The 15451-nt window shown below is 42.1% G+C and overlaps 1 protein-coding gene across 1 annotated transcript; it reads left to right on the forward strand.

Annotated features, from left to right (window-relative positions):
• The first annotated feature begins 325 nt into the window (after window positions 1-325).
• On the forward strand, window positions 326-15437 carry sfmbt1 (Scm like with four mbt domains 1). The gene is made up of 20 exons (XM_083971092.1): window positions 326-353; window positions 455-549; window positions 1754-1997; window positions 3691-3779; window positions 4594-4846; window positions 7195-7286; window positions 7455-7556; window positions 7851-8010; window positions 8228-8310; window positions 8907-9033; window positions 10008-10121; window positions 10311-10353; window positions 10457-10524; window positions 10630-10769; window positions 11400-11509; window positions 11856-12031; window positions 12697-12875; window positions 12996-13220; window positions 13976-14104; window positions 14326-15437. Exons 1-20 carry the CDS (start codon window positions 329-331, stop codon window positions 14464-14466), a joined length of 2595 nt encoding a protein of 864 aa, XP_083827218.1. The 5' UTR covers window positions 326-328; the 3' UTR covers window positions 14467-15437.
• Window positions 15438-15451: the final 14 nt, after the last annotated feature.

Below are 15451 nucleotides of genomic sequence, written 5' to 3' on the forward strand. Positions count from 1 at the left end.
TGATTTGCAGTTGTTCGTATAACTTCTCGCTGATACAGTTTGGCTTGTGAGGAGGTGCTGAGAGGGCTGTTACAAGCTAGCGGTATCACCTGTCTCATTAATCTTATAGTTGTTGAAAACAGTTGTGAGTGCAGAGATCATTGATAAATGATGAGGTTTACGGCTGTTTGGCGGGTGGCTCAGTGAAATAGTTTCATTTCCATGTGTTCTTCTCTCTGTGTCACCACAGTTTTGGACCAGTGCTCATTCATTTACTCTCAGGGGATAATAATAATCCTCCTCTGTTCCTCCTCAGAGCGCCTTGTCTTGGCCTTGAGGGGGCACCAGCATGAGTCAGGAGTCACTGGAGTCTGGTAAGAACTACTCTGTGAACAGCTGCATGAAATGAGTAAGATAAAATGTTTGAAAGCAGGTTGGAAAGGAGCAACATTTTCTGTCCATGTGTGTGTTTCAGATGGAGACTCTGCTCAGGATGTGTGTGACTTCAACTGGGACGACTACCTGGAGGAGACTGAAACTGTGTCTGTGCCCCATCACGCCTTCAAACATGTGGGTGCTGCCTTCTGAGCAACCACACACATCACACACATCTCCGGAAAAACATACTCATAATCGATTACTTAGCCTCTATGTCAAGGGTTAGGGTTCACCAAATAAATGGTCGTTAGTTTCAAAACTATTAAATCTGAAACCATGACTCATATAGATTGAATTTGTCAGCAAATAAAGTTCTTCCTCAGAAATGGTTTCAGCAGCATGTGATAAGGCATTCAACAGCATAAACACACGAGTCACTGTAGTATCACCATTTGTAACAGAGCTTCTACAAATAACAAAAAGATCACTATTATTCAAAGTGGGATTTCCTTGTCGATAAACTGGAGAAGGTGCTATATAACAGATAAACTTTATTAACAATACAACCCTAAGTGGTCAGCTAGCTATCATGCTACAAGACAGAATAATCAAACACCACACAGTCGTTAGATGTTCGGAAGTCAATGCATAGCTTTCGCAATGACAGTAATATTAGATGTCAGTTTATTCATTTTGAAATACTGAAACTTTTTTGTCTTGAACCCCTGTTCAGTTCATTTCAGTAGAAACTTTTTACAAAGCTGTACTGTAGTTGGCCTGGTCCTGCATCACTCAGAAAGTTAGTCAGCCACACTTTATCTTGTTCTTGTTGAAGCTCCAGATAGAAATGTGAGAGGAGAAAAACTGTAAAATATGAGACCTTTCACACTTAATATTTAAGAAAGTTGGTTTAACTGGAAAGAAAAAGTCAACAGTAGCAGTGGAATAGTGGAAGAAAAGTAATAATAATAATAATAATAATGAATTTTATTTGTAATGCACTTTATATTGAGCAAACAATCTCAAAGTGCTACATAAAAATAAAAATAAAATAAAAAAAGTTAAAATTTGGAGAGAGAACGTCTCCCCAAAGGAAACAACTAATGAAAGGCTTTTTTAAAAAGGTAGGTTTTTAGGCCTTTTTTAAAAGTGTCCAGGGTCAGTGGTGCTCTCAGGTGGTCAGGGAGAGCATTCCAAAGACAGGGAGCGGCGTGACAGAAAGCTCTGTCTCCCATAATTTCTAGTTTATTCTTTGTGCATTTTTCTTAGATGTTTTGTATGTAAAATGATTACAAACCCAGAATGAAACTAAAAACTGTAAAAATGAAACTTGTTACTAATCCTAACATTTCAATGAATTAAATGACTTCCTGTTCCTCTGCTCTCCCTGTCTCAGGTGGACCAGGACCTGCAGACCGGACTGACACCAGGCATGAAGCTGGAGGTGTGTGTGCGCTCAGAGGCTGACAGCCCTTACTGGGTGGCCAACATCATAACTACATGTGGCCAGCTGCTGCTGCTACGTTATGAGGGATATCAGGATGACCGACGGGCTGATTTCTGGTGTGATATCATGACGGCAGACCTCCATCCACTGGGCTGGAGCCGCCAGCATGGCAAGACCATGAAGGCCCCTGAAGGTGAGGCATGGCTGGGGTTGGTTTTTTGTTGAGAGATTCGGTGTATAAGATGTAATTCACCTATTGAGACAGAAAAATTATGAAGTGCCTTTCCTGTATCGTCAAATTGTGATTATTTTAAAGGTATAGTTCAACATTTTGGCAAATTAGCCCATTGTCATAATCCCTATAGTTTTAATAGTAGGTTTGTTACTTTTAATTGTCGGTGCAAGCTATTTTTGGAACAGCAGAGCCGAGCCGCAAGCTACTCAGAGCTACACTACAGAGGCTAATGGGTTTTCTTGGTTTCCCCTCATCAAACAAATACACACTCGAACAACTCCAAAACACTCTTGTGGACAAGTTGTGACCTGCACATTCATCATGCTTTGAGATAATAACGGAATGTTACGAGACAGAGTTGTTTTTGAGGCAAATGCAGAGACTGCTTGCCGAAAAACTGATGGGAACATGCATCAACGGTTTTGCATGAATTTACCTCGAAAACAACTCTGTCTCGTAACGTTCTGTTATCTCATAGCGTGGTGAATGTGCAGGTCACAACTTGTCCACGAGAGCGTTTTGGAGTTGTTGGATTGTGTATTTGATGAGTTTGATGAGGGAAACCAAGAAATCCCATTAGCTTCCGTAGTGTAGCTCTGAGTAACTCGCAGCTCTGCTCCGCCGCTCTAAAAATAGCTTGCACCCACAAATAAAGGTAACGAACCTACTGCTACGACTATAGGGATTATGGCAATGGGCCAATTTGATATTTGATATTTAATATTGTTTTCTCTTGTCTGATGAAGGCCCTTCTAGATCTTATATATTTTTTCCCAGTATAGGGATGGGGCATGTTCCACCGAACTCCTTCACCCCGGAATAACATTTGTTTTTTGATATTGTCTGGGCCAGTATATTTATAGAATATGTTTATTCCTGCACCGATACTTTTTTTCCCTCCTTACATAGGGAAGGGGAACCCCTTTGCTGATTTGTTATACTTTTATTCCGGGCACCCCAGACCCCTTAAAATTGATGTATTAATTGAAGCAGGGAACCTTTCTGTGTATATATTTCCCTCATCTTTTTGCGTGTGGGAATAGATAAGAGGTGTGGTTTGTTTTTGTTTATTTAAGTCATTTTTCTTTCGGATTCATATCATTTTGCATATGTTTGCTTAATTTCATTTAAAAAATGGTCGACATGTGTCTATGTATTATTTTACACTGTATTTAATGACCATGTCGTCAACTTACTGTCAGACCTGGTGGTGTTTTCATTCACCCACGCCCATGAGTGGATCCTGTGTATCTACTTAATGAACACCTGAAAGCATTTGTCTTAATTGACCTGACGAAGAGTGCACTGCTCCAAACGTTGTCCTTTTTATAGTCCTCTAATAAATTTTTGTACTTTTGGGAGTTCATACAGTGTTGCGAGTCCTTTCTTGTTTTTGATACTCGTCTCCCTGGACTCAGCACCTGGCTGCACTTCTGGATGTGCGCGAGCCTTTTTTTGTTCCATGGGCCAATTTGCCAAAATGTTGAACTATCCCTTTAATATTATAAATTGATAAATTGCTAATGTCAAGTACACATTTCTATTAGTATTTTTGTTTAACTTTTTTATTAGTTGATGTGTCGAGCATGTGATCCTGAGCCCACCTGGTTGTTTTGTGAATAAACTAAAAGCTGTATATGATCCACCTCAGGTGTGCGTGAGAAGCACCAGGACTGGGAAGCTCTGCTGGAAAAGGCCCTGGCTGAGGAGTGCGGTGTGCCTGCCAACCTGCTGGAATTGGTAAGGCAGAGGAACAGAGCAGCTGTCCTTCCTCAGTACATTCACACCCAGGGTGCAGCTTTAGCTTTTGTCTCTGTTTGTGCCTCAAACACTCTCCTCTATCTGTAACGATATGATGAATCTGACAACTTTTAAAAACGCATAATGCTGTAAATAAAACATTTGAGGTTGTCATGATGAAGTCAAACTTTCACCATCATTTTTTAACTAGGGATCCAAGTTCAGTCAATACAACTGACGTCAGAACAACACCAAGTTGACAGTTTCTGGCCTCAGGTGATCAGATTCGTGACTCTGCAGTCAACACAAATGCACACACACGCACGCACATGCACACACACTGAACAGCTGTCACGTCATGTTTTACTGTTGTTTGCTGTGTCTTTTAGATTTAAATCTAAAAGCATGAAGAGTGTTTGTAATTCCATTTAAAAAATGGCACAAAGACAGGGCAAAAACCAAACACTTAAAATGTCAATTGGAATAAATGTGAACTTAAAACTGAACATGACAATATATCTCTTATGAAGTCTGGCATGCATACCCAGGCCGAAGTCTACACAACCCAAGGCTCTGGGCTTTTGTTTACAGCACCAAGGCTGTGCTGCCGAAAGCAAATTCGCTTTAGGAACAGTCTGTGAAATTCTTTAGCGGCATTAGTTTGCTTTCAGTGACTGTGCTTCAGTTCTGCCACTTAGTCATGTGGTGCATTCTCTCTCAGTGCAAATTTGTCCGTCTTGCCTAGGTGTGTGTTCATTTGGCTTTGTCCCCCCCCCCCCCCCCCCCCACAACCTCACAACCCCCACCCCCACAGCCTCAGCGTGGTAGAGACCCAATAGAGCTGCTGTGTGCAGGCTGCTATGTGGAGCTCCAGGACAGTGCTGACTCGGGTCTGGCCTGGGCTGCTGAGGTGGAGGAGAATGTGGGAGGGCGGCTGAAGCTGCGCCTGGTAGGCACCGAAGGCCTCCCAGATACACCCGCAACCGTCTGGCTCTTTTATCTCCACCCACGCCTCCACCCACCCGGCTGGGCCAAAGAGCATGGCTGCACCCTCAGGCCTCCCTCAGGTCAGTGGCACTGACACGGGTCAGGTTGTATATTTAGAAACAAAAGGAAGAAAGGGAAAATGGTGGCTAGATCTTTACTGCCAAAACAGGCATGAGTAATAGTTTCTGATGGAAGGACACAAGACAAATTCACACTCATAGAAGGGTTACGCAGTTTGGGCCCTATTGTTACCTGTTACACTGTGTCCTTTATCTAGAGACACATCTGATGTTTAAAAAAAAATCCTACTTTCTCAATCAGATTTATTATTCCATTGCATGTACTCAAATTATGTCAGGTATATTCAAATTATTCAATACTTGGACAAGTGCATCATGAGGATATACCAGACACTATTATTTAAAATGTAGTGGTATCCCAATAGACCTTGAAATTGATTTTCCATGTAGGATTAGATAGATCATTGTTTTCAAGGCCGTGATCTGCTAATACTCTTCAAGTGAATAAAGTTTGTTAATATGCAAGATGTAAGAAGCACCACAGGCTGTATCTCTTTCCTGGCAAGGCAGCTAAAACCTTTTTGATGTTTAACTCATTGGCTGCCAGCCATTTTCAGATCAGAGAGCCCCATACTGCCAGCCATTTTAGAGCATTTTGAACGATCTTATAAGACCCACAGAATATTGTGTTCTATGACTATATAAACACCGAAACTACCAAGAGAAAAGTAGACTCTCTTTGTTCAATAGGAAAAAAAAAGTTTGTTTCTACCTTTTTCCGTTCTTTTGTAAACAGCAGTAGAACATAGGCTGGTTTCGCCAAAAACAGCAGTTTTTGACCAAAACACTGAGAAAACGAGCTTTTTGTGGAAAGAAACATGTCAAGCAGAACAGTGACTTTGACGTTGATATTTTTTGCTTTAGTGACACCTCACACATCTGAACAGTGTTTTCCTTCTATAAAACAACAAAAACAACACTGAGAAAGGACTTTTGATGGCAAAATAATAATTTATTTACAAATATCAGTAAAAATGCATTAACTTTTTTGTACGTTTGTAGCTGTCACATGACCTCTGCCCCATGGTCGACCACTGCTCGATCCACCACCTGTAAATTATAGAAATATATAGAATTACCATAAAAATACATCTCTTAGATGTAGTCAAGTGTGATGTGGAGTTTTTTTTTTTTTTTTAACCTTTCCGATCAAAGCGATCCGCCCTTCTCTAAGCAGTAAAAGTTAGCTCGCTAGCAAGTTAGTTTATTTTATTATTTTTACCATTGATGTATTATATTATTACCTTCATGTCTTTCTGGAGCGTGGGGACGAGTCTCTGCTGCTCCTGGTTGATCCGGACGGAACCGCTCGGGTCACGTCCACCAAGCCGTCAGTTGAGCTGGGCTCTGGTCTGTGGTGACGCACCGTCAGCTGCTGACTCTCTCACCGGCCGCTCGGCCCGGCTGGATCGCCGGTGTCCAGCGTCGGTGTCGGTCGTCGGTGTCTTTTTCAATGATCTCCGTCGTTTTCTCACGATCGCGACCCTCTTCCTCTCCGAACTACCGCGACACACACGGTACATAATGTGCCGACGTGCGGAACACATAGGCTCCGTGCATAAGTTTCTTTAGCATATCTCTTGTCATCTCGCTTCTTCTTCTCATACCGTAATACATGCTGATCTCTCATCCAAAGAGGGCACTGCTGCCCCCTACAGGCCGCTACACATCTTTACACTAGTTTACAAGCCTGATATTGATGGACAAGCTCCGCCAGACCTTCCTCCAGCCCTTCCCGTTGAAAAACGCAATTGACGTCTATCGACGTCAATGGCAGTGAACGGTTGTAATTAGATTGACGTCTATAGACGTCAATGGCAGCCAATGAGTTAATTCCAGGCTTTTATTGCTAAAATGGTGGAGTTTTTTATTTTATTTTATTTTTTTATACCGGATACCCTCCCTTTGAAAGTTAATTATATATTAGAGTGAGCAGTAAAAGTGATTTGGAAGAAACCATAATGTTAAAGGTAGACCTTCAGGTAAGCCATTTTATAATGTGTATTTTCATTGCATAAAATCGTGGGGGAAGTATTACGCATTTTATATCAAACGAAATGAATTGTATGTGCCGTGGTTGTGAAATTGTGGATGATTTTGTTTTTGGCTTGTTTGTTTAATTGTGGTGTCCTCAGAGGAGTGGAGGGGTAGCTAACAGTAACAGCAGGCAGACATGTAGATGTAAACGATTAAAAGGTTTAATTCAGAAAGTGTGCAGAGTAAAATTTAGTTGAATATTTAACCTTTTTTTTCAAATATGTAATTGATGATCAAATGATGCTGCAGTCATCAGGAAGTCAGGTCTTGCTCCGCAGCAGCTGATGTGTGTGTGTGTTTGCTTGTTTCAGACCTGTTGGCACTGCGAACAGAGGAAGAGTGGGAGGAGGTGAAACAGCGGTTCAGTGATCTGCCTCAGGATGATCAAGTGGACTTTTGTCAGGTACTGCTACGCATGCTTATATCTCGTATATATCTCTGTTGGTCCTCTAGTACAGATTTGATAAATATACATTAAAAGTTGTGACGTTCCCCTCCAGAAGTGGGTCATAAAATATTTCCAGGAGCTCAACTTTTGAAAATAACTCTGTACATGTGTTGTTTGTCTTAGGATCAGCCCACTATTGCTGCTCATTGTTTCAAGGAAGGAATGAAACTGGAGGCTGTTGACCCTGCTGCTCCTATTTCCATCAGGCCTGCCACTGTCACCAAGGTAACAGACTTCCCTATCAAATCTGTCTCTGCTGTGCTGCAATGTTTTGCTATTTATTGGCTTTAAATCTTTATCCTCACTGTCGTCACTACCAAACTGTCTTTACTTTGTGGTTAAGAAATTGTTATCCCACATGCCTCAGCAAGACTGAGACGCTATGATTTATTCAATCAGATCTCGACTTTGCAGTCAGCAGGACACAGCCTAGTTATGTTAATTGGACTAACAAAACAGATGTTGGTTGTCAGTTAAGAATGTCTTAAGTGTTTTAAACTGCCCTCCTCTCTTTTTCAGGTGTTCAATGAGCAATACTTCCTAGTGACGATGGACGACCTTTGTGGTATTGAGGAGTCAGAGGAAACAGGACGGTCCTTCCTGTGTCACAGGGACACTGCCGGGATCTTCCCTGCGCAGTGGAGCCTCAAAAACGGGCTCCCTCTCAGCCCCCCGCCAGGTCTGCTTCATTGTCATTCAGACATTGTCCCTTGATAACCATTTACTTTGATTGATTATCTGGGATATCAGAAAGTAAGAAATGACAGTGATTAGATCACCCAGGCAGCCTGTCTTTGCCTCTCTCCTCTTGATTTTATTTGGTATCTTTCATTTACTCTTGCTTCCCCCTTTCTGTCTGCTTCGTCCTCCTTCTTTATTTATTTCATCTCATGCAGGATACCAGGGTCCAGACTTTGACTGGGCAGATTATCTGAAACAGTGTGAGGCTGAAGCTGCTCCTCAGCAATGCTTCCCAACTGTAAGTCAAGCTGAGTTTTACCCATATATACTGAATGTATGTGTACTGTATATAATATATGTTTAACTTGCTGGATCTACAACCTCATTTTTGTTACGTAATGGGGAAAAATTCAGCCAGCGTGTACTGCAGTTCTTCTTTTAAAAGTCAGAATGTACATGTTTCCTGTAAAAGAACTGCAGCAGCCTTTAATTTTTCATGTCTAATATGTGCAGTTCCCAGTGTACACAGCTTGGTGCATGCACGTTGCAAATCACCAGGTTTGGTGCAGTAAGACTTCAGGATTGATCAGGCTCAAATTTGAGCACTTGCAGCTTTATACAAAGTAAATATGTATTTTATACAGTATACTGCAAAACCAAAAACGGAAAGGAAGGAAGGGAAATGAAACTGCATATTTGAATGACAGATAAATAAAATGCTTGTGAAGAGACCATGTTTCTGCACAGTGATTGGGTGTAAACAGCTGGCCCACTCTCCCCTGTATCAGAGAGTGAATATGTGGCGATTTCATAGTGGATAAAAATCACAGAGCACACAACATCCACTGCTGTGAATAGCTCTTACGGTTTTTCCCCTCTCTGTTTACCTGCCAGGAGGAGTGTGACCACATCTTCAAAGAGACCATGAAACTGGAGGCTGTCAACCCGTTGTCACCTGAGAACATTCATGTGGCAACAGTCACCAGGGTCAAAGGGCAATACATTTGGCTCAGCCTGGAAGGTGAGATGGGATGGTGGAAGAATGTGCATATTTGAGTAGATTGAAATAGATAAAGATTAAAGGGATAGTTCAACATTTTGGCAAATTGGCCCATTGCCATAATTGCTATAGTCATAGCAGTAGGTTCGTTACCTTTAATTGTAGGTGTAAGCTATTTTTAGTACAGCGGAGCGCAGCAGCAGGCTGCTCAGAGCTACGCTATGGAGGCTAAGGGAATTTCTTGGTTTCCCTCATCAAACTCATCAAATACAAAATCCCAAAACTCCACAGCGCTTTTGTAGACAAGTTGTGACCTGCACAACCACCACGCTATGAGATAATGACGGAACGATACGAAACGGAGCCGTTTTCGAGGTAAATTCATACAAAACCGCTGATGCGCGTTGCGTTCAGGGACAGTTTTTCAGCAAGCAGTCTCCGTATTTACCCTGTATTTACCTCGAAAACGGCTCCGTTTCGTATCGTTCCGTCATTATCTCATAGCGTGGTGGTTGTGCAGGTCACAACTTGTCTACAAAAGCGCTGTGGAGTTTTGGGATGTTGAATTTGATGAGTTTAATGAGGGAAACCAAGAAATTCCATTAGCCTCCATAGTGTAGCTCTGAGCAGCCAGCTGCTGCGCTCCGCCGTACTGAAAATAGCTTACACCTACAATTAAAGGTAATGAACCTACTGCTATGACTATAGCGATTATGGCAATGGGCCAATTTGCCAAAATGTTGAACTATCCCTTTAACAAGTATCACTTCTGTGCAGTCCAGTTGCAAATTTGTAACAATGACATGTAGAGTATTATACGTTTCTCTCTCTCCAGCAGAGAAAACACAAATGTTAGATACAGAGATTTAAAATATATATTTGCATGTATCATCCATTATTGTTTTCATGTGCAATTTGGCATCTCTCAGAGATAATCTCACTGTGTATTCAAATGAATTTCCTAGGAACTTGTGTATGTATGTGTGTTTGTGCAGGACTGAAGCAGCCGATGCCAGAGTTGATAGTTCATGTGGACTCCCTTGACATCTTCCCTGCGAGCTGGTGTGAGACAAATGGATATCCACTTGTCCATCCCATCAAGCCCTCAGGTATTCAGCGCCTGGACTGACTCATCATAGTGGACTCTTGTGGCCTTTACACAACTGCCACCACAAGACTGTTACTAATGCTGCAATAAGACATAACAGAGTCTTTACCCTGACCACCACATGAGTGACACACTGAAATAGTTTGACCGGGAATTCATGAATTTTTTTTTTTTTTTTTTTTTTTTTCAGTTGAGAAGGAGAGGAAGATCGCTGTGGTGCAGCCAGAGAAACAGTGAGTACAGGAGGAAGGGTGGGAGCATTGACTGGTTTATTGGTTTGAGTTAATGGGGTCTAACCACCTTTCAGCATCTAACTCAGATTTCATCGCTTTACAGCAGAACTCCTCCAAAGTCTTCATCACCTGATGCTGTCAAGCAGCAGATGGCCAACCAGTCAGAAACAGGTGAGTGGTCTGTCTCAGTGGAGGATGTCAGACGGTGATATATTACACCTCCTGACTGTGTGTGGCTGTTTCATCATTTGTATCTCATGTTGCATCCATGTGCAGGGCAGGGGAATGGGAAATACTGCTGCCCCAAGATCTACTTCAACCATCGCTGCTTCTCAGGGCCGTACCTTAACAAGGGACGCATTGCCGAGCTGCCGCAGTTCATCGGCCCTGGAAACTGCGTGCTCGTGCTCAAAGAGGTGAGAAGGCTGGTTCAGCTTTTTACAACAATGTAGATACTAGTAAGAGTTAATGACATGCTACCATTAACAGTGTCATTTGTTAAGGATCATGAAGGTTTTCTCTCAGTTTGTGGTGTTAAAGGGGATCTATGCAAGTCCGGTCGCTTTTGTTTTGCTAACCCTCCTCTCGGCCATGTGCATTTGTTTACAACGAAGCCAGCGAGAAATCAATCAATAGAGCGGTACATAACGTTATATATCACATATGATGTTACGGCGTGTATATTTGTGTAGATTTACCTGTCATAAACAAGAAATTACGGGTTATGGGGCGCATTTATGAGACAAGAGAGACAAGAGCTGGGATACCGGGGCGGCAGTGCTGATCTTGCAAAGTTGTTTTTCAGGCTTTGAAGGCAGAGAGCCTCCATTCTCCCTGTAACAAGTTACATTTCATTTATTAAACAATCACAATAACTCCAAAGCTGTTTGATTATGGTAAAAATGTAGCATAGTTAAGCTAAAAAATCCTGCATAGTTCCTCTTTAAAATGCTACACATAGCGTCATTAAAAACACAAACACCTCCAACACGCAGTCACGCACACAGTCTGTAAACAGTGCTTTCCTATGCATGTCTTGTATCAAGGTATTGAGTAACCTGATAAACTCAGCGTACAAGCCCAGCCGTGTGCTGAGAGAGCTGCAGTTGGACCAGGAGAGCCGCTGGCAAGGCCATGGAGAGACACTCAAAGCCAAGTGAGTAGAAAAAAACACTTTAATCCTCAAATCAGAATTCTCTGCTCTTTAGAAAAGCTGCAGAAATATCACAAGTGTTCACAGCTGGGCTATTTAAGGACCCATGCTGGATTGAAAATGTACTTGAGTACACAAATGGGAATAAACGTTTATTATTAATATCTGGACACTGGAACCTGGCAGAGGTTCCTCATACTAGATTAAAGCACTACCTCTATGAATGATTGCAACAACCTTGTTTGATCAAACATGGACATAATAGGAAGAGTCAGTTAAAGGCTGACTCATCGTTTCTTTTTTCAAGGATATTTACTTTATGTTCTACATTACTTTCCTTCAACATAAGGTACAAGGGAAAGAGTTACCGGGCCACTGTCGAAATCGTCCGCACTGCAGACCGCGTGGCAGACTTCTGCAGGAAAACTTGCATCAAGCTAGAGTGCTGCCCGAACCTGTTTGGACCTCGCATGGTTCTGGAGCGCTGCTCCGAGAACTGCTCTGTCCTCACCAAGACCAAATACAGTAAGTGTTTAAACATGTACACACAGATAGTTGGGCCTGTAAATAATTTATTAGATAATCAATGAAAACACGTGTGAGCATACCAGGTAATGTTGCTTGTCAGTAGTTGTGACCTTAATTATGAATTATTCAGACTCACTCTCAATCATTCAACACAAAAGCTCATTATTTTCCCCTTGTTAAGAAATGTGTGGTACTTTTCAGTTGTGTCAGTCATAAATAGAAATGATCAATGGGCACTGAAATTCTGAGAAGCAAAAGGACAGAATCTGTAATTTAGAAACTGAAACAAACGTCTACAAAGCGATGAATAAGCATGTATGTTTGGTCAGTGCTGGCATCTTTCCTATTTTTTTCATCACAGAAGTCTTGGATGATTTGATGCATTTATTGCAGCAGCACCATAGTTTTAGGTTTTAAGAAAGTGATGCAATTTCATAGCAACAAGACAAATGATTACTTTCATGTCAATCCAGACTGCATGTTTTTCCCAAAGAGCCACTTTACATTTCCCATAGAGAAAACATGTATTGAAGGTTGCACATGAAACTCTCTTTGCACAATTGATTTGGCTCCACTTCAAAATTCCTGTCTCTGTCAATAATGTGTCAAATTCCTTCAGTTGTGTCAAATGCAGCACAATAAGCCTGTTGTCTTGTCTCCAGCATATTACTATGGTAAGAAGAAGAGTAAACGTGTTGGCCGTCCACCTGGGGGCCACACCAATCTGGAGGGTGGAGTGAAGAGAAGAGGGAGGAGGAGGAAGAGGAGGAAGCAGCTCTTTGTCCATAAGAAGAGACGCTCCTCAGCTTCTGTGGACAACACACCTGCTGGCTCTCCACAGGTAGCACACACTTCCTTCATGAAGCACCACATTGAATAGTGCACAAGTTGCATCATTGCTGAACATCGTTATCTTGAATCTGCACTGATACATTTTTTTGGTCTTATCTTTGGCTCGCAGGGCAGTGGAGAGGAAGAGGATTTAGACGAAGACGACTCTCTGAGTGAAGACTCTGGCTCAGAGCTGCAGGATGATCTCCAGGATGATTCTGAACAATCTGCTGGGAAGTCTCAGCCCCCCACACCATCCCCCTCCCCCCCAGCGACACCCAGGCCCACGCGCAGACGTCGGAAACCCCGCTCGCCCTCTTTCTCTGATGATGAGAACCGCCCTCCGTCACCAAAGGTAATGAAAGTTCATGAAGAAAAATGGCTTTTGCAATAAATTCCGCAAGCATTTCAAAACATTAATCTTCTGCTATTTTTATATCAATGTTTCCAAACACTGTGTCTGTGAGGAATACTTTAAAAGTTGCAGTTTTTGCACTCTGCTCCATTAAATATACTCCTTGCTCAATAACATCTGTAACGATCTTTCCACCACTAACTCTATCCTAATGCTTCAAGGAAAAAAGACCTGGTATTAACATCCATCTCAGGTGATCAGATCACAAGTAGTCAGCACTAAATGCAGGTGTGAACACACCCAAGACGCATTCAGGACGCATCCAAGATCCGATCACTCAGACCACGTTCAAAGGTGTCCTGGGCCACATGTTTACACATTGTTTTTGCAGTGTGAACACAAATGTGTCCTGACTCCTGATCATACTGAAGGACTGGCTACTCTGCTGACATCCTCTGAAACAGAGAGGACCACTTGTGATCATATCGCTGAAGACGCCTGTGAATAGCAGGTCTGAACGGGGCCAAAAATGCTTTTTCACTGCTGTTTCTCTGTGACCCAGTCTCTTGGTTGTGAACAGCTTATATGCAAATCAACAAGATTCGAAACAGCCTGTGCTTCTTTTATTAAAGGTTTCGGTCTGATAGCGCGCTTCTCAGTCTGTAAGCATTAAAATGAGCTGCGAGCCTTTCCACTTCGGCTGGGAGATCACTAAGTCTCTTGTCTGACTCACCCCCGTCTTGTGTGCTTTACAGACCTCAAAGACTGAGCCTCCTCAGAAGTTGTGTTTGGACACCAGCCCCCTGGAGTGGAGCGTAACTGATGTGGTTCGCTTCATCAGGACCACAGACTGTGCACCTCTTGCAAGGATTTTCTTGGATCAGGTGAGAAATGTTCACAGACTTAATGGCCACTCAAGATGAGAGCACACTGCACTTGACAGCAGAAAGTGCAATTACACACTTCTATGGTATCCACAGTATGGTATCCACAGTCACACGTCCATCAAAACATTTCAGCAGCTATGAAGGTTGAGCCAAATAAACAAAAAAACATATATATACAGTATAAAATGCATTTCTCTTACATGTATCTGTGTTTGTAGGAGATTGACGGACAAGCGCTGCTGCTGCTGAACCTCCCAACAGTGCAGGAGTGCATGGACCTGAAGCTGGGACCGGCCATCAAGCTGTGCCACCACATTGAGAGGGTCAAGCTGGCATTTTATCAACAGTTTGCTACGTAGCTGATGGGGAATGAAGTTTGGACACGGTTACATCCTGTTTTGTGTTATTAATCCTTTTAAAAAAACACTATTTCCCATTTTGACTTTTTGTACACTGGACATCTTTAAGAATCCTGCATATATGGACATAAGAGGGATGAAGTGACATTTTCCTGGTACTTGACAGAAGAAAAAAAAAAGCAGATGCATTGGTTGAATCAGGTCAGGTGCTCACTGGGAAGGCTCAAAAGAGAACAATTCAAGGTGCTTCTGTGCCATAAATAAATGTAAGCGCCTTAATTGAATCCAGCTCATTTTGACCGTCATCATGGACATACTTTTAGATTAAACTTGCTGGTTTGTGGGCATGTTTTAATGAGGCTCTCTGTGTTTCCTGAGTACCTTGGATTCTCCTCCTAATTTCTTCTCTCTTCATGACAAAGACTGACTGAGCGCCAGTGCTACACTTCCATTTGTCTGTTGTGTCCATTCATGACCTCGAGCCTGCCTTCATGTCTCTAAAAGGGGAACAGCGCTGAATCACAGCTTTTACTTGTCACAGTATGGGCCCAGAATATTTGATATGTGTTAGTCAACATCTGCTGTTGTTTTGCTGGAGTCAGAAACTCTGTGTTTCTGGTGATTTCACACTGAAGTCTAATTTCACTGAAAAGATGAGTTCAATATTTTTTAGTGCAGGTGAGGCTACACAGGATACGACTGCCCACTAAACATCGAAGCACTTAGAAATGAAATCTGTCTCACTTCAACAGCTCTGAACTGTATCTTAGAGTCTAGTTCTAGTTTCAAATGATTTGGCCTGTTCATTTACAAAAGGCAAAAATAACTGTTTTCACACAGGTAAATGAAACATACAACAACAAAAAAACATACAAGCAATGCACTGTCCAACTTTCTTGAAATCTAGAAATGATATAAAACTGCATGTATTGAGTATGGCAGATTTTTAAAGAACAGTCGATGCTTTGCAAGACAGGAAATTTGA

The sequence above is a fragment of the Trachurus trachurus genome, assembly GCF_905171665.1.
Source record: "Trachurus trachurus genome assembly, chromosome: 5".
Taxonomy (NCBI): Eukaryota; Metazoa; Chordata; class Actinopteri; order Carangiformes; family Carangidae; genus Trachurus; species Trachurus trachurus.

Excerpts from the sequence above, each read along its gene's own strand:
- sfmbt1 (XM_083971092.1), top strand. The coding sequence starts at position 329 with ATGAGTCAGGAGTCACTGGAGTCTG. Across the intron at positions 1,998-3,690 it reads GACCATGAAGGCCCCTGAAG|GTGTGCGTGAGAAGCACCAG; the intron begins GTGAGGCATGGC and ends GATCCACCTCAG. Across the intron at positions 12,032-12,696 it reads CCTCACCAAGACCAAATACA|CATATTACTATGGTAAGAAG; the intron begins GTAAGTGTTTAA and ends TCTTGTCTCCAG.